Genomic DNA, 19,343 nt, shown 5'->3' with positions numbered 1-19,343 from the left:
AAGTGGTCTTGACCCTTTCAGCTCTCAGTCTTGTCTCCTGACAGGCTAAATGCCAGCTGTCAGGAGTGCATTCAAAAGAAATATTCACTGTACGTTAGTGAAGTTTGTGTGTGTGTTTTCAAAAGAGCCAGTACCAATACTGCATTAAAAAGTCAAGTCCATTATACCTCCTCTCACTCCTTCACCATTCCTTTAAAAGCACGCAGCAGGAACTGCCATTTTTTCCCTGCAAATGTAGATTCTGCCATTTAGACCCCTAAGTGGGCCTTCAAGTTTATGCTGACAATAAAAAAACCATTTGAGAGCTTAACCTGTTGTATTCAGGTGATTGGCTCCACTGTGAAGAAAGCTGTCTTTCTGAGAGCGCATCCGGCAGAGTGAGGAGCAGAGAGAAGCTAAGCAAAGAGGGAGTCAAATGGCATAGTTCCTCTTTTCAACTCACCTTTGAAAGGGCACAGCTTGAGTCTCCACCTAATTCACTTTTTGAACAGAAGATGAAGAAGCACAATTAGAGAGTAGAACCATCTTGCAGAACAAGTCAAAGAAAGGAAGGAAGAGCAACAAAATGTTTCTCTGCTCAGATACACTGATTATGGATTTCTAAAATCCAGTGATGACAATTACAATTTAGGAGTAATATTTTAGCTCATCTAGATATGGATGGAAGACCATCAATAAATAGCAGGTGCTCTAGATTATATTTCCAAGAAAGGAACAATCCAAAGTGTCAGAGTTTAAAATAATTATGTGCCAACTAATAAAGTGTAACTATTGAGGGTTCAAAAAGAATTGTTCTAGTTACAAAACACCTTTCATTGCTAAGGTATAGTGCTTGGTTAACTATAAACAGTGATCATTTAAATATCAATAGAAAATTACCAGTTTTATAGAGGGGGGAAAGAAAAACCATCCAAGTGCTAATCAGTTTAATTATGCTTGCTGGCAGAGAGCCAAAAGGAAAGATAGTGGCCTTGAATTCTCTTGAAGCACATTGATTTGACTGGATGAAGCAAGCAATAAAAGTTGACTAAATTGACTGACCGATGGTCAGACAGAAAGTACCAGCCTCTGCTATAAAACATCTTGAGCTTGATAGAAACCAATCAGTCTCCTATAATGCTGGTAACAAAATGAAAGCCATTTCTCTCAAGATCAACATTTAGGTTGCATTAAATGTATTTATATATTCAAGTGCATTTAAATAAATAAACATATGAAATATGTTTCTTATATTAAAAGAAAGATAAGACTTATATATATGATAATATATACATTGCAATGCTACTGTGTATTGAAATTCCTATATAAAAGGTTTGTAAGAGATAATCAAAACGAGACTAAGAAAGAAAGGTTTATGACAAGAAGGTGCCTATGAGAGATGTTGGTCCTTCCCAAGTTGAATTTGCAGATGCATAACATATTTGCTTTTGGAAAGAAAGATTATCAAGACTCTTGCTTATTCTCTGATTATAAAGTATCTTAACATTCCAGAATATTAGTGGTCCTTAAAGTGACCTGCCTGCTGGACAATACTACAAGAACATGTCTGAAACAGCAAACAAACAAGGAAGCAAAGAAACTTCAGCTATGAAGTTAGTCGATAGATGTCTAAAAAACATCAATATCCCTATAAAGAAAGATATGGTGATGTCATATCTGCTTCGAAAAAGACAAAATCAGCTAATTCCAAGCAGCCTGTTTCCCCACTGTTTTACTTCTTTCACCAGTGTAGTGGCAGCAATCATCCACATTCACAAACTGCATCCACAGTACTTTGAAAATTGTTGCAAAGCCAAACAGCACCACTTACTGAAGGGTGTGCATCCTGGAGAAGACCCGCAAAAGAAACACTGATTCCTGATGAGGTTCTGCAGTGGAGGGAACAATGACATAGATGCCAGGAGGGAGCCGGAAGTCCTGAGTCACTTCACGTTGGTTAAAAAAGCGTGCCCAATTCAAAGGTCTGTTCCAGGCAAAAAAGCTTGACGGCAGCTTCCTATTGCTATTGTAGAGCTGAGAAGTGGAAATCAGATGAGCTCAGATCTTGAACACAAGTTCAGCTTCCACATTAAATGATTAAAAGACATACGGTACAAAAAGTATGGGGCATGTGACCCTGAAGTAGACAAGGAACTAAAAATACCATTAGAAACTTGAGCTATTCATAGTAGGTTAAAGAGGACAAGATTTTCAGGGGAGAGCATGGTCTCTCTGACATTCTGTTTAAAAAGCTCCAATGCAGCCCCATAAGCTCTTTGACCATCTACGAATCCAGCAGTCCAAAAGTGTATCAAGGATGCTGCTACGTTACTACCAGCAATCGGCTCTTGGCTAGAGGCTTGATGGTGATGTCACATTTCTGGTCTCATGATTTAGCACCAGAAATGACATCACTAGAGAAACTGTCTCATGAGGACACAACTGTTGGTCCATTTGGATTCACAAATGTTCAATTTCTTCATAAATTTGACAAAATGTATTGAGATTAAAATTGTCAGAAAGGGGTGAGAGAAAGGAAATTGAACAATTTGGTCATCCAATGAAAGAGGCATGAGTTCTTGAACTCTGATTTAAGATTCTTGGGTATTGATTCATCTTTGTGGGGTTGAATTACATTTATCAGTTCTCTTTTTCCTCCCTCTTCCCCCCCCCTAATATTTTTTATTAAACATTTACTAGGAGAGAAAAATTGAGGATAACAGATTTGTTATTGGTTAGTTGCATCTTTCCTCTCTCTTAGTAGATTCTCCTCTTTGACAGCTGCATAGTCCTTTCCAACCTAGGAATAGATGCACTTCTTGGATTTGTCTAGCGTTCTCTGGCTGAGAATTTTAAATGCCTCCCTAAATTGCAAACCCCAGATTCCACAACACTATACCAGTATAGTGCCACAGAGCCCCTAAGCAAGTCATTATACTTTTTAATATACAGATTTCTTCTTGTTAAAAGTTAGATTTCTTCTAGATGGCTAAAAATGCTCTTGAAAAATAGATCAGCCTATCCTCCAGCTTCCTACCTTACTAACTGATAGTGTTACTATAGGAGCTCATCACACTGGAGTCAATTAGATGGGCAGCAACAGGGGGATTTGTCATGCAGCATGGTGAATCCAGTGGGGCAGTGGGGGGAAACCATTGCCCCACGCCCCGCACTGCTCGCTGTGCTGCTTTCCCCCTCACATGGAGGAAAGTACTGCCATCCGGCTTCCCCCTTTTCTTTAGAATTAGAACACGGGAAGCCTCTCATGTTCTCTGTGAAGCTTCCTAACATGCTGGACGCTTCCTCAATAGAGCCCTGCCAGAATCAGCCTTACCTCATGTGATGGCATGCGGTGGGCTCAGTCGAGGAAGAGTCCTGGGACACTTCCCTTTCTTTGTGTGACGAAGTGGTAAGTGTGCAGAGGATCACAGAGACAAAACACAAGTTTCAAAAAAAGCAGTTGTTTGTATGATAGTTTTGAGCATCTTTCAAAAAAAATTGTCACTTGAATCCAAGTCACGTAGGGATGGGTAGCCAGTGTCTCCAGATATTGAACTCCAGTCAGTGCTACAATAGCATACAAGTACAGTATAACTTTGGATTTCTATTTATGGGGAGTCTAAATACACACACTCCATAATATTTTTTTTCTTGCCATGATTTAAAGACTCAGCATGGGTTAATCTCTTTGCAACTTCCAGCATCTCTCATAATCATCTATCCAGGTTACACTAATGTAAATGCAACAGTACTTCTCCCAGCATCTAAAACCACTATTTGCTATTTCACTTAAAATATGATGGCAAAAGACACTCCAGTTTTTACTCTAAGCCCTCTTGGTTCTGCCAAATATTCTTGCAAATACTTCTGTAAACTAATATATACATTGCATTGTACAAAGAATCCTGAAATGCCAGACCAGTAATGCAATCTCCACTCTGATCCTAATCTTCTCTAGTTTTCTTTCAAAAAGCAGGAGGTTCTGATTTATTTCAGTGTAGCTTATTTCTTTATTCTTATGCTTAGAATAATAGTTCTTGCCACTTTTTTTTTACAAGCCTACCATCCTAGCATGATGGCAAGATGATGAAGGCAAAATTGCATTTTTATTAAGCATTTCCCATCACTCATGACTGAGCAAGAGAATATCTCAAACAGAGATGATCAATAATCGTACACTTGCTAAGAACCCCAAAGCCTCCTTCATTTGGCCATCTCCCAAAATGGCTCTGACATTTTGCCTTCCTGCGGACTTTGTTGGCCACAACAGCAGTTGCTGGAATGCGTCTCTCTGTCTATGGCTGTATTTCTCTCCTGCTAATGCAGCAATTTGTCATCTCGTAAAAGGGTGGAGTTGCCCCTTAGAATACATCATATATTAAATGCAACGCTTTTATGCCTTGGTCAATGCAGTGATTGATCGTATTTCCAATTTTAAAACTGGTCTTGGTTTTGTACTTCACTATATTAATCTTGGTACTCAATACAAGCCTGAAATTTACCTCCTGGCAATCTCCATCCCTGTGTTTCAGCAAGCCTGAATATGAAAGTGCTATTCCCCTTACTGGTCCAAGGCTCCAGGCAAAAAATAGACTGACTTGCTTTCAGTGCTATGGGCAGCCATGTGGCTGAAATTGGAAATGTATTACTACTACAAGAATTCACTGCCCAGCAAGGCTACTTGCAGAGCAGTGAATTACTGTGGTAGTTTTCCTACAAGAATTGGGGAAAAGAAAAGGAAGGAGATGTTTCTGACACCAACCAGACTGTTTGTCCTGTGTGTTTGAACCTTCCTTACAAGTAGCAGCCAAATAATTTTCTTAATATACAGGCATGCAGACAGTTGTAGACTTTAAAGCACAAGTAACCCTGTTGAAGTCCTACATATCCAGTATTAATCAGTGCACAATGAAGAGAGCATCTAAACCCACCTTCTCCATCACTGATTCCCTCAAATCTAAAAGAGAAACATTCTTGGGACTTTATCGCACAAAGGAGGAAAACCAGTTTTGAAACAAGTATTGCATGATGCCATGTACATCCATTTGCCAGTCTGCTTCCTCCCTGTGACAAAACCATCCTCCACCCACTAATAGCTACTGGTTGCATGAAATTCCCATCTCTTATCTGGTGCTTTAGGGCAATTCAACTTCTGTGCAGGCATATTGGCATTGAAGTGAAGTTGGGGACTGGGATTCTCCATCTCTCCCACCCACCCCCTCGCTATTCCCAAGATCCTAATAGTCTGATTTTACATTTAATGTGATTTTCTTTATAAAGAAAAGTAGCTGGGGGGAAAACAAATGTTTTTATAACCAGAAATGTGGGAAGGTAGCATTAATAGATTGTGTGGATGTAAGAGTACAGCATATATTGAAGCAGAATTAATATAGAGACATGTAATAGCGAGGGTACCCATATTAGTACTTTATATATTTTAAATCTGTATTGTTCTTTGTTTTATTTGTATAATTGTGTTAAATGATTTTAATTGATGGGATGTGTTTATTATTATGTTGTAAGCGACACTGAATCTTGCCAGAGTGGTAAGCTGCCTTGAGTACCTCATGGGGTGAGAAAGGCAGGGTATAAATGAAGTGCAAGTACTGTGTTATAGCGGCTTCAAGTCCTTACTCATGTGGAAAGTTTCCATGTGGGCAAGGGTTTTAAAAAAACGTTTGGAGCAAGTAGTGTTCACTTCTAAAACGTTACTAATTGGGATCATTTTGAATGTGTGTTAAGTATCTGTCTATCTGTCTATATATGGCCTACTAATTCAAACTCTGAAGACCAGGATTCTAATCCCTTCTGAGCCATGGAAACCCATTGGGTGACCTTGGACAACTCACACTCTCTCAGACTCAGAAAAAGTCAAAAGCAAAGCCCTTCTGAACAGATCTTACAAAGAAAAACCCTTGACAGATTCACCTTAGAGTTGCCAGAAGTGAGATACAAGAACATACTAAGAATGAGTAATGTATGAGGTTACTCTTTTAGAGAGAAGAATAATGAGCAATATAAAGAAGTTAGTTTTCAAAAGTTACCAAAACTAGGTATTATTCAAAAACTAACCTTCCGGGGTATGCTAAATATATAACCTACAAAATGTACATGTTTTATCAATGTGTTGTACTAATTATACTATTATATATTATGCGCATTATGTGTGTCATAGCCAGGTTCACAGTCTGCTACATTTCCTTCCAATATCCATGGATTCTACATCCATGGATTCTACTATCCACAGCTTGAAAATATTCTCCTTCCCACCCCCCAAAAAAACAAAAACTTGATTTTATATTAGAAATTCAATTTTATATAATGGATATCATTTTATTCAAAAGGCATCAGTTTACTATGTCCTTGTATTTAAGTTGACATGAGTTTGGCATCCACAGATGATCTTGGAACAAAACACCAGCAGATACCAAGGGTGCACTGCAGCTTGTTTGTGGGCAAAATAGAGACAACTAGTTATGACTTATAAAGTCCTATACAGCTTAGATAATGATATCTCAAAGGCTATTTCTTCCATTATGCACTGCCTTATGTTTTAAGATCCCCGAAAGAGGGCTTTATTGTGAGGATATGTTAGAAGGTCTTCTCAATGGCTGCTACCAGGCTGAGAAATTCCTTTCCACAGGAGGCATCTCCTTCTGCCAGCAGATACTTTCTTATAATGTATTATTAAACAGACATATAACAATTAATGGGTATTGCATAAGAGTCTTTTAAGAGAGTGTGTGTACTATACATTTATTTTCATGGTTATGTTTTTATTGCTTTTACTCAGATTTATTTACTAGTGTTTTATGAGCACAATTTATTTAATTGCATTTGTTTTCAATATGTTGTAATTGTATTTTAACTTTTAAAAATGTTTCCTTATTTTAACTTATTCTGTAAACCACCTTGTCTGAAAAAAAAGATGGGATATAAATGAAATTAAGTTAATAATATATCAAGATTTGACACAGAAGTTCGAAAGGACAAGAATGCCAGTGAGGCTGTGAGAACAAAAATTAAAACAGACAGGTTTTCACACCATTAATCAATAATAAACAATGGACCTGGTAAGTTCTGATTCTTCACACCTCTGGCCTTATGAGTTAAAAGTGGTCTGGCAGGTTTCTTTGTTTTTCACTTTTATTCGATTGACTGGAATCAGATTAAAGCTGAGGCTATATATCCATTCTCTGGTGACCAGATCCTACTGCTGTGATTCAACTAAAAGCGAGAAGAAAGTCCCAAGTGGTACTTGGATTGAACTGAAGCATGAACAAGAGAGCCGAGGAGGAACCAGTAGCAGGAATATTTCACTCCCTGTGCAGTTCATTTGCACCATCGCTTGCTCCTGCCTGCTATTTGGATTTCACAGCTCAGCTGCACAGCAGCATGCAACTAATGTGCAGCCATGTGGTGGTTTTTATTTTATGGCAGAAACAACACTAAAAACCATTCCTCCTCACTTTAGCATATTTTGTTATAAATCCAGGAGTTTTTGAAAACATGGATATTGGGGATGAAATAGCTTAGAAACATCATTTAAATGCCCGCTCTCTCCAATTGACAAAATTTGCTTGTGTTGATTTAATGGCATCTACAAATAATTCCCAAAAGAGAGCCAAAAAGGGTCCAACCTCCCTTCCCCGGGATTAATAATTTATTCAGCCTAAAGAAGGAGATATAATAAAACCATTTCTCACTCAGCTCTGTCTACTGCTTCTGGGCACAGCTCAGGAACATACCATTAATGCTTAATTAAGCCATAAAAATGCATTATCTTGAAATTTATTGAGTCACATTGGCATTAACAATCATTTTTTCCCTCTGAATGCCTTTAGAAGCTAGTCTTAAATAGGCTGCAAGGAATACTGAACACCCTATCTTTGAAATGAGTTTGAATACCACATTGCAAATGAACAAGTTACAAACACAAAATATGCTATTTTGGTATTTTATGATACCCTGGACATATGATTGTAATGGCAATTATTGATAGAGCCAGAGTGTAAAACTAACTCTAACTCTGTCTAATCCCAAATTTTTACCTGCTAACCTTGCATCTAGCTGATTTCAGTATTCATAAGCAATATTTTGATATTTTTGCACAAACAATTTTCCTGGTATTATTATGTGAATTTTATGCAAACTAAGGGAGAGTTGTCCTAATGAGGTCAATCAGACATGTTAGCTATCATTTCTTGAAGTTTCTTTGATTTTAGTTAATATGCTCAAAGCATGGAAGTGTATCTAACACAATTTTGCCAAGATGGAAAAATCAAAATTAAACTGTTTTGAAGTTGCACTAGGATGAGAACTAAGTATAGTTGCTTGTGTTCTACTACCCCCTACTGCCTTTGAGTTATGTGAGCAAAAAAGAAACATGTAGAAGGTACAAACAAGTATTGTGATGCCATTGTATAAATAAATAGTGAAAAAACGTTACTTACATCTTGGCCCAGCTGGAAAGAAAGAAATAAGAGACGAAGTGTCAACCAGTGGATTCCAAGCCATTTAAACATATTAAATTAACAATCAGTTGAGCTAAACAAAGAGACTACCTGCTGTAAAAGCACTAAATTATCTACTTTAAAACACATCCTAGCTCATTCATCTTATGTGATTAGGGTTTCTTGGATCTAAAGTGCCATTGAAATCTTCAGCACATTGAAAGAGCATTAAGGAGGTTTTGCTGAAAATAGAGGCAATGTTCTCTCTGGGTGAATATCTGAAAGAGAATGTTGAAAAAAGAGAAGGCCTTATTCAAATCTAGAAAGGAGAGCATAATTCAAATCTAAAGGGAAGTTATCTTTCCCAATGGTTTCCGTATCTCTTTTAAAAACAGTCGATACTTGAAGAGGGTTTGTTTCCCATTGGGCAAATTAAATCCACCATTAGAATGGCTATGTGTGCTACTTCAGAAAAACAGTCTTCCATTTGAAGGGCTTTCAGAAGAATATCCTGTATCCAAAGGTATTCACTATTTAATTGACTCTTCTGTTGAAGTTTAGATTTAATTTCAAGAACTATCAATACAGGGAAGCTTAGATTGATAGCTCTTGAAGGCCAAGAACAGTGGGTACCTAACAACAGATATAGCAGATACATAGGCTGATCACAGGTTTCTCCACTACAAGCGATATTGACTATATTACTGTTTTAATTGTAATACAGTAGAGTCTCACTTATCCAACACTCACTTATCCAACATTCTGGATTATCCAACGCATTTTTGTAGTCAATGTTTTCAATATATCATCATATTTTGGTGCTAAATTCATAAATACAGTAATTACAACATAGCATTAATGCATATTGAACTACTTTTTCTGTCAAATTTGTTGTATAACATGATATTTTGGTGCTTAATTTGTAAAATCATAACCTATTTTGATGTTTAATAGGCATTTTTCTTAATCTCTCCTTATTATCCAACATATTCGCTTATCCAACATTCTGCCAGCCCGTTTATGTTGGATAAGTGAGACTCTACTGTAGTTATTTATAAAGTTACCTTCTACATCTATGTGAGCCACACCATCCGTTCCTTTGCTTGGAAGATCCAAGATACATTTTACCAAGGATGTAAAGAAAACTTAGATTTTCTTTTCATCCTGGATAAGAAAGAAAATCTCAACAGACTGGGGTTGATCTTCTGCAGAACTAACACTGTGTTAACTGTTATGCTAGGGAATCCTAGGAGCTGTACTTTGGTAAGGTATTGGCATCCTCCAAACCTTTTTTTGACAAAAAGGTCCCAAATTGTAAATAAATAAATAAATAAACCCTAATACTTTTGTAGTCTCATCTGGAGGTGGTTATGAGGTGGGATTTTGAAATTATTTAACTCTTGTGCATGAGAACAAAAAGTGTCAGTTTGCTATATAATATACACTGTTTATCTCAGGAGTAAAAACATTCCAGTTCCACCTACTTTGTAGACTGTGAGTCCTATGGGAAGATGAGGCATCCGATTCCGATGTTTATTGTTGTGCTTCTGGATCAAAGATATCAACACACTGTGTGAGTATAAGGACCCTTTGCTGCCATTGCCTCGCAGGACTTTTAGCAGGTATTGAGGGTTCATCCAAAATGTATCTGAAGAATGAGATAATACATTGGTGATTTTATGTTTCAGAAGCAGGATTCACGATCTGACTGAAAACGTTACTGACAGAAAGAGTGGCTAACAGGGATATGGAATGGAAATGGGATATAGATATTATTTCCTCCCTCCCAGCTCTATTATTAGCTCCCTCCTTCCCTCAACATATAGTGGGGATGGGACAAGGCACATTGGTGACCTGTCCATGTCCCCATCATATGGGAGAAAAGATGACAATGTGCTTTGCCCCACCGCCCTTTCACCATCATATGGGGAAATTGAGGGGTCAGAGCTGTCCGAGAAACACTTTCTTCTCCATCGTGGAGGAAGAAGCAATGCTTTATCTCCACTTTGACAGGCCCCATCAACAAATGGAAGAACAGCCATGTGAAGAGGTCCTATGTTTGCATTTGATTCAGTCTAAGAAAACTTATACTGCAAATTCCCTTCTCTCAGTTAATTTCAGAGATAATGCAACATCTCTTTACATACTGATCCAGACTAACAGTATTTGGATGCAGAACCACAAATTTCATAACATGTAGTCTCAATTCATAAGATTTGCTAACCTGAAGCAACATTCTCCAATTGTTTTGGATGAAGCCCTATAATTTCTAGACAGCACCACCAGTGGTTGGGGTGGTGGTAGATGGTATCGAAAATGTCTGTCATGCTCCTATCTTGCACTGAATCCAAGAATTGCACCCTGAGGCCCATTATTGCAAACATTGACTTGCAATTGATCTCCACGAGGTTTCAAGAAACACTTTTTCCTAGCACTACTTAGAAAGGTCAGGGTTTAAAATGAGAACTTATGCATGCAACGCATATCATTTACAACTGATCTGCATTCTCTCCACAGGAGTATCCTAAGCTGGGAAGGGTGAATTAGTTCAATCCATTTATTTGTAGATACCCGGAAACACCTGGTCACACCTGACACAGTGGTTGGGGCATCTGCAGGTGAAAACTTCCACATACACCGCAAACAAGCAATGAATGAAAGACAGCAGTGAAGGTATGTGAACAGTGCAGAGTTTGGGAAAGTTACTTTTAGGAGTATAATTCCAAGAGCATCCAAACTATGGCCATAGTACACTTATTTTTAAAATATTATATATATGTACTATAAATAATTTATTTCATCTGTCTCCCTATATTTTCAGAGACATAAACATAATATTACATGTAACTTGTTGAAAAAACACATTCCTTTCTAAAATAATATAGAGGCTCAAGGGGCTCTTTACATGCATGAAAAAAAACTGTAATCCACCTCTCCTTGAAACCCCCTGCTCCATTTCCTAGACTCTCTGCTTCAGATATATAAGGTGGGTTGAAAAGATACCAAGAGAAGAGGAATTTAGGGTAACTGTCTTACTTTTCTCACTAAAGGTTAAGATCTATGTGTGATTGAACATCCTTTCATTGGTTGTTGGCTTCAAGCTAATACTACCCTGGTTACGAAATAGAGAGTCAATGTATGCAGCAGCTAGCAATTCTGGTGGAGCCCCCAGATGGCGTAGTGGACTAAGTGACTTGAAGGTTGGGTTGCTGACCTGAAAGCTGCCAGGTTCGAATCCCACCTGGGGAGAGTGTGGATGAGCTCCCTCTATCAGCTCCAGCTCCATGCGGGGACATGAGAGAAGCCTCCCACAAGGATGGTAAAAACATCAAAACATCTGGGCATATCCTGGGCAACGTCCTTGCAGACGGCCAATTCTCTCACTCCAGAAGCAACTCTGGTTGCTCCTGACACGAAAAAAAAAAAAAAGCAATTCTGGTTAAGAAGCAAAGACCTCAAGGGCTAAGGAAAATAAAGCTTCATTGTGAGAACTCCATTACTGATGAAAAAGTCCTCTAAGGGATTTAAGCTAAGAAGAAATCAGCTAATTTCACTGTTAACAAGGTAGAGAATGAGGGAGAAGGTACATAAATTTATCTGTGTGTATCTTAGGTGAGGACCACAGTAGATAAGAGGTGAGGAGACTCTGGATCACTAAAATCTATGTAATCCTTTTCAAAGACTTCTTTAATGGATTATTGCTGCACCCACAACCTCAGTAACAACAACAACAACAATAACAACAACAACAACAACAACAACAACAAACAACAACAACATCTATCTTAGGCAGCACTTTATCTTCAGTAATAATACTTTAAATGGAGCATAAAGTGCTTTGCAAGCATTATTGCAACAGTGTGCTAAATGTTTAACATCTTACCTAGAGATAATTGAATAGCTATCCTGAACAGATATTTATATAATTATGACAGGACATCATTTTTAAAGTGAATATTCTCAAGGAGTAGCCAACCAATGCTCACTTTGGTGGGCGCTTAAACTGCCACCTGATGTCCATCCTTTGACCCATTTGCCAAACTGCATGGAGCACATCCACTTCTTCCCATCCTCCTGGCTCATGAGATCAGGGGTTAATTTACAGATTATCAGGTCAACAAAATGAATTTGAAAATCTTGCAGAGACATCCTGTAATAAAAAAGCAAGGGATACAGAGTCAAATAGCTGTATGTCTAAAAGAAAAGAAAGGTCTGTAATCTGTAAGACTGCTTGGCATCATGTTCGCACATTATGACAACATGCACTGATTTAAACTTTTTTTTGCAAAAGAATTATGTTCTAACTGTTCAAATGACCCAAATCGCCCCCAAAGGCACCTTTACAGTGTGTCAGGCCCCCTTCTGTTCCCTACAAATGACCATCTCTATGTCTTTGATGTCTAAGAGAAATTTTCCAGGTATCTTAATTTAGCCGAATATCCAGTACTAACATCATTTGTCAATTGACCATTCCCTATGTCCCACTGTTAAGCAGATAAATCAATTCTCTTATTTTGCCTTTTATTTCTTGTACTTGATTTTTTTAGTGTTTTATTTATTTATTTTGCCTTACTACTGTGTTTTCATTTTAGTCACTGGTAGCATTGCTACTCTTCAGAATTCAGCTCAAAATCCCAAAGTCTCCAGAAGTTACACCCCTAACTAGAAAATCTGTTCCATGCTCAGATTTCTTAACTGAGACAGAGCAGCAAAACTGTAGTAGTTCCTGGTGATATCCATATTGTTGAGGCAGTGAATCTGCTCCAACTTTTATTTCACATCTGAAGGAAACTATCCAAGATGTTGGAATTATTTGTGGAATATCAGAGCTCCTTTAAAATTCAGGCTAAAGCTCATGAAAGATTCAGTGCTTCATGGAATCAAAGTTACAAGCCAACATACAGCCCCATAGCCTCTCCCAAAATCAAGGTATACAGTACCCTAGGCTGGTAACATTATTTTGACCCAGAGGTGTGTGGGGAGACCTGCACAAGTAACAATTTCCCCTGCCTGACAGTAATGATGAAGAAGATGGTGCACGAATGAAATAGATTCTTGAAGCAGTTTTATGATGCTCCTATGTTTCCACCCTCCCTAATGGTTCATCCAAATATGTGTGGAATAACTATATCCTGTCTATGTTGGTGTCTATCAGTGTGAACTTCCAAAGACTAGATAAATCAAGATTAGGCTAGGGTGAAAAAGGAAGACACTCTGAGATAAAATTTGAATATGCTATTCTTGTGAGACTGCGGTTTGAGAATCTGTGCAATTCCCCTAAGTAGTTTTGTCAAAATGGGCCTCTCCCCACTCGGCCATCTGGTACATCTGTGAGAAGTGGGCATACGATTGTTCTGATTTCTCTTTCAGAGATAATTGGGGAAGCCCTTCTCTTGGTTCCACCACTATCTCCAATACAGTTGGTGGGGATGACAGAGAGGGCCTTCTCGGTGTTGGTGCCCCGGCTTTGGAATGCCCTCCCTAGAGAGATAAGGCTAGCACCTTCACTTCAAGCCTTCCGTTCCAGCTTAAAAACATGGCTTTTTAAGCAAGCCTTTGATCTTATGCAGGTTTTTAAGGATTAGTCTGTGGGCATCATGTTGGCACTGGGCTATGTCAATTGAAACAACTTGTTTTTATCTGCAGCTATGACGGCATTTTATGAATTTTAATGTTTTACATTGTAATTATGTATGTGTGTCATTGTAATTCTGTGGTTTTTATCTCCTTTGGGGAAATGTTGGTGGGGTAGAAATAAAAATTATTATTTATTATATTATAATTCTCTCTGAAATTTGACAGGATGGTGTGGTACAAAGTGAGAGGTGAGAAGAGAACAAAGCTTTATGGGCCACCTAGCTTCTCCTAAAACCACTTGCAATGGAGAATGTCTTTCCGCCACCAGTAATGTAGTGAGAATCAAGCTGCATAGAACATTGTGGAGTAGACAAAGTTATTGTTAGTTGGATTGGGAATTGGTTAACTGGTCAAGCCCAAAGGGTGCTTACCAATGGCTCCTCTTCATTCTGGAGAGAAGTGACCAATGGGGTGCCACAGGGTTCTATCTTGAGCCCAGTGCTATACTTTTAAAACTTGTGCAAAAACTCAATAGCTGTAGACTCAGATGGAAAACATACAGCCTTCCAAATGTTGTTAGAGTGTAAAACTCAGCAGCCATAGTCAATAATGAAGAAGGCTAGAGGTCATAGTCCAGCAACATAAAGAGAGCCAGATGATTCCAATTTCTGCTTTAGGTGCAGCTGAAATATGTCTATTTCTCTGCAACACTAACTGCTGCAAACCAACACAGTCTAGACTACATGATGTGATTGTAACTCCTGTGTTATGTTCAATGGTCTGACACACTGTCAGTGATAAAACACACCTTAAATAACAACTAGTGAGCAGCAGTTCTAACATAAAAGGGCAATAGCAGAGAAATATCAGTTGTTTGTGAATCAAAGAACAGGTGAAATAGAATCACATGTAGCCACTGCCACCTCGTGGCATAATTAAGGCATGATACAAAAAACTGAAAGCAGGCAATTTTCAGATCTATGGAATATATTCAGGAATAATTTTGTTGACCATTCATCAAAAATAGAACAAAATTTATAAATCCCTGAAAAGAGTTATTGGCTAACCAAAATGGAAAATATACATCACTTAAGCTTTCAAAGCTCCATCGGCTTCTATAATGGGCAAAAGTTAAAACACACACCCACACATGCGTGCGTGCACACACACACACACACACACACACACACACAGCCCCTGGTCTCTTGTTGCCTTTTGACCTGAGTTTCCACATGGTGGCCCTTGCTTGAATTGTTATCTTTCTAGCTCAAGGGTCCTCAAACCTTTTAAGCAGATGACCGGTTCATGGTCCCTCTGACTGTTGTTGGGGGGGAGGGGGAGGGCAAACCATAGTTTGAAAAAATATGAATGAATTCCTATGCACACTGCACATATCTTATTTGTAGAATAACATGAAAGAATGATACAATATTGAAAACAAACAGTTTTAACCAACATAAACTTATCACTATTTCAATGAGAAGTGTGGACCCGCTTTTGGTTGATGAGATAGTCAAGTTAATTAGGATTGTTATTGTTGTGTGTCTTCAAGTCATTTCAGATTTAGGGCAACCCTAAGCCTAAAGCTTAGGGCAGGGAGTGAGTAAATGACCTTCGAGTGCTGCATTGGGCCCACGTCCCTTAGTTTAGGGACACCTGCTTTAGCCCATGAGCCGCAGTAGCACAATGGGTTAAACCCTTGTGCTGGCTGGACTGCTGACCTAAAGACTGGGTTGCTGACCTGAAGGTTGCCAGTTCAAATCTGCGAGATGGGGTGAGCTCCCGTCTCTCAGCTCTAGCTTGCAGAGACATGAGAGAAGCCTCCCAGCTAACACATCCAGGTGTCACCTGGGCAACGTCTCTGTAGACAGCCAATTCTGTCACACCAGAAGCGACTTGCAGTATGTTCTCAAGTCACTTCTGACACAATAAAAAGCCCATCTTAAATGACAACAAAAATGGCAGAGGTACAATGTTAGTCATCCCTTTCCTCCCCCTGTGTGACTTTTTAGCATCTTTGCCTGGTGATACTTCCAAAGCTTCAAAAGCTTGCATAATTTGTACTTTGTTGTATAATCCTCTGAAGCATATCTCTGAGAATGAAATCTGGAGCAAAACTTCACAAAGAGTCCCTTATTAACCCATTATACTTATACATCCAAGGATTAGGAGTGGGGGTAAGCTAGAATTACACCAAGATGCAAAGCCATTATATTATGAAGACGATTTGAACATTACGAGGGAAATTTCTTGGGATGCGCTTTCCTGCAATGTCAAGGCAATATGTAGAAGGTGGATATTATTGCTAAAAATCTCAGAATTTCTATACTGTATGGAAGCATAACCATGACATGAAGAGATGTTCCTTGGTTCTAGCATATGAGATCCTTCAGATCTCCTCTATGCCATTATATTCTAAAATGTAATTCAGATTTATTCTGTTGCTTTAAAGACCATGACAACAACAATGGGCAAAACTGGCAGGAGAGCAAATTATAAGAATCTGTTGACTACATACATATCTAAAACTATGTGCAAACAAACAAACAAACAAACAAATAAATAAATGTTTAGAATGAAAATGAGTAGCACCTTTTTAACTATGGTAGCAAGTTATAAGAATATGCGACTGAGTACATATCTAAAAATATGTGTAAATAAATAAATGTTTAAAATGGAAATGACTGGCACCTTCTTAAACTCTGATAACAGCTAAATGTAACTTCTTTGTCAGAGATTGGAAATCTCAAGATATTTTGGATTTCAACAAGGGTTTTTTTTACCCAAGAAACATTGTTAGGAACTATATCCTAATGTTTATCAAAAATCTCTTTTCCAATATCTATCCATTGGTTCCAGTCCTGCCCTTCAGAGAAAAAACAGATAATAGAGTCAGCTCTAAGCATTTTTGTTGTTTGATTCAAATGTCCTTCCTAAAAATCTCTAGGTTCTTGGTGCAACCATAGAGTTGTGCCAGGAGACACAGAGATTCCTAGAGGAGTATTCTATCAGTTAAAAAAATCAAACACATTTTAATTGCAGTTTTTCACATTTGCAGAAGTCCTGTGCCCCTAATCCCAGCGAATATGGAATGCTGACTATAATTCTGTTCCATGATCTTCCTGACAGTCTTTCAGATATTTGACAACAGCTTTCTTGTGTCCTTTTAATCTTTTCTTTTAAGGCTAAACATAGTCCTCTATCATCATCGTAATCCAACCTTGTTTTAAAATAGCATGTCTCTGTCCCTTTCGGGAACTAGAATGACAGGGGAGATAGGCTTTGGTCTGTAGCAGCACAGCTTTCTTAATTAGGTTCTTCAGGTCAAATTAGAGCTGGAATTAATTTGTTTCTAAAAATTCTCACTCCCATATATTGATGTCAAAACAGATGCTGAAAATGTTTGCTGGAGTTCTATATCATAGTCTATGTTGTACTTTAGACATACTTAGCTATGTAATCTTCCTAATGCAGTGGTTCTCAACCTATAGGTCTCCAGATGTTTTGCCTTTCAACACTCAGAAATCCTAACAGCTGGTAAACTGGCTGAGGTTTCTGGGAGTTGTAGGCCAAAACACCTGGCAACCCACAGGTTGAGAACCACTGTCCTAGTGAATTATATCAGAGCGTATCAAAATACCAACGTGAGTGTTCCAGTGTGTGTCAGGCTCTTGCAATGCTCATCAGCACTCCAGAAGAACATTGGTAGTTCCCAATGCACATTGCCACCATTATGGATCACCACCCATTGTGCATCAATCTCAGTGTGTCACTTTACTGGCTTCCCTATATACTGGTAGTAACTTCAGTGTAGCCCATTGCGAGATAGGATACAGTATGGTCATCATATCTGTGGGACCAGCACCCACAGTTTCACTCACTCATGTCTGAAAGAATAATGTTCTCTCTAGGCATTTTGTAGATTCTCCAGTGAAAATCTTTGGTATGCTTTCAATAGAAGTGTTTCATTTCAATAGAGTTTGCTATTATTCCTGGTTTTCATGATAAGTACAGGAACCTATTTCCCATAATTATAAGGATCGTATTGTTATTGCAAAACTGAACTTTTTTCCCCGTAGACATAAATCCACTCAGGTCAATGTAAATCTTTTACTATGATTACCCAGGACTTTCATTATTCAAATATTTCAGAAATATCATGTATTTGTTGATAATTATGAATTTGTCATCTGGTACATGTTTGAACTCAGATTTGCTATATCATTTAGGGACTGCATTGGTATTTGACAGTTTCTTGGAATATGACTGTATTTGATTAATGGCATATAATATATTTAATGTGTCACTGTATCTGATACCTGACATCTAGTTTATTGAATGTGTGTGCATTATTGGATGGTGAACAGCTTGTATGATTCCATGTTTTGGTGTCAGGCTAAATTAAACCTGCCAAAAGTACACAAATGCAGATGTGCAATTTTTTTCTGGTGGAATTGAATTCAGAATGGGCAATTTCAGAATGCAAGCCTCTATCTTACTGTACTACAAAACTTAGGATTCCATAGGATATAGCCATGGCAGATGACATGATTTGAAACTGCTTCAATTTTGCAAAATGGATACATTCTGTTTCTGCCTTCCAGTTCAAAGCTCAATCATCAAACTAATGCCCATTCCCACACGAGTAAGTGCTACTTCTCAAGTAAGGAGATAGCAGCAAGACCTGGCTCATGTAATCCTTCCTCCGAGTATTTGGGTAGCAAAGCAGATATAAGGGATGCCAAAGGAACCATTTTTCTCTATCATATCCATGTGGGGAGAACAGCAGATCAAACTAATGGTGATTTGCCAGAAGTGGTGATGGAAACACAGTTCTCTCTCACACCCATTATTCTTATTGCATGGTAGAGAAGTTGAATACGCAGAAGAAAAGCAGTTGTGGCTGGTGATTCTCATTCAATAAAACCTCTGGGTTTTAGTCTAAACTTTAAAAGAGCTATCCACAATGTTGCACACATTTTAAGGATCTGTTTCACCATTTGACAAAGTTCCCTTAAGAATTTGGGTTATGACCCAGAGAGAGATTCTTCACCCCACCGAAATGTAAACCACTAATCATCATTTTGGAGAGAGCTAAGGAAGATCTTTACACAAGCCTATGGGAATTTGAGAATCCCTGCACTAGGCGAGAGAAGGAAGAGAAGCAAGAAGAATTGGTAAGATATTGAGTCATTCAAGTACCAGAATTCACCATCTTCGAAATCTCTTCGCAACAAAATCTTCTCTTTCGGATTGAGCAGTTCCCATTTCTCAGACCTAGAGGACAAATTCAGTTTTTTAAAACCGTGCTCATGTAGCTTTGTTGTGTGATGG

General features: G+C 38.3%; 1 protein-coding gene across 1 annotated transcript in view; it reads right to left on the bottom strand.

Moving 5' to 3' along the window:
- capn14 (calpain 14) overlaps positions 1–19,343 on the bottom strand; it is a 33,880-nt gene that overhangs the window by 707 nt on the left and 13,830 nt on the right. Inside the window, exons 7-11 of the mRNA XM_062968769.1 lie at positions 19,212–19,286; positions 12,419–12,582; positions 9,883–10,080; positions 1,811–2,036; positions 443–479 (exon numbers count right to left, since the gene is read on the bottom strand). Of these exons, the coding sequence (XP_062824839.1) occupies positions 443–479; positions 1,811–2,036; positions 9,883–10,080; positions 12,419–12,582; positions 19,212–19,286 (700 nt within the window). The remainder of the gene's footprint in view (positions 1–442; positions 480–1,810; positions 2,037–9,882; positions 10,081–12,418; positions 12,583–19,211; positions 19,287–19,343) is intronic.

This window comes from Anolis carolinensis, chromosome 1 (genome assembly GCF_035594765.1).
Source record: "Anolis carolinensis isolate JA03-04 chromosome 1, rAnoCar3.1.pri, whole genome shotgun sequence".
Lineage (NCBI taxonomy): Eukaryota > Metazoa > Chordata > Lepidosauria > Squamata > Dactyloidae > Anolis > Anolis carolinensis.
The sequence above is the reverse complement of the archived record's forward strand: the minus strand, read 5'-3'. Positions and strand labels throughout refer to the sequence as shown.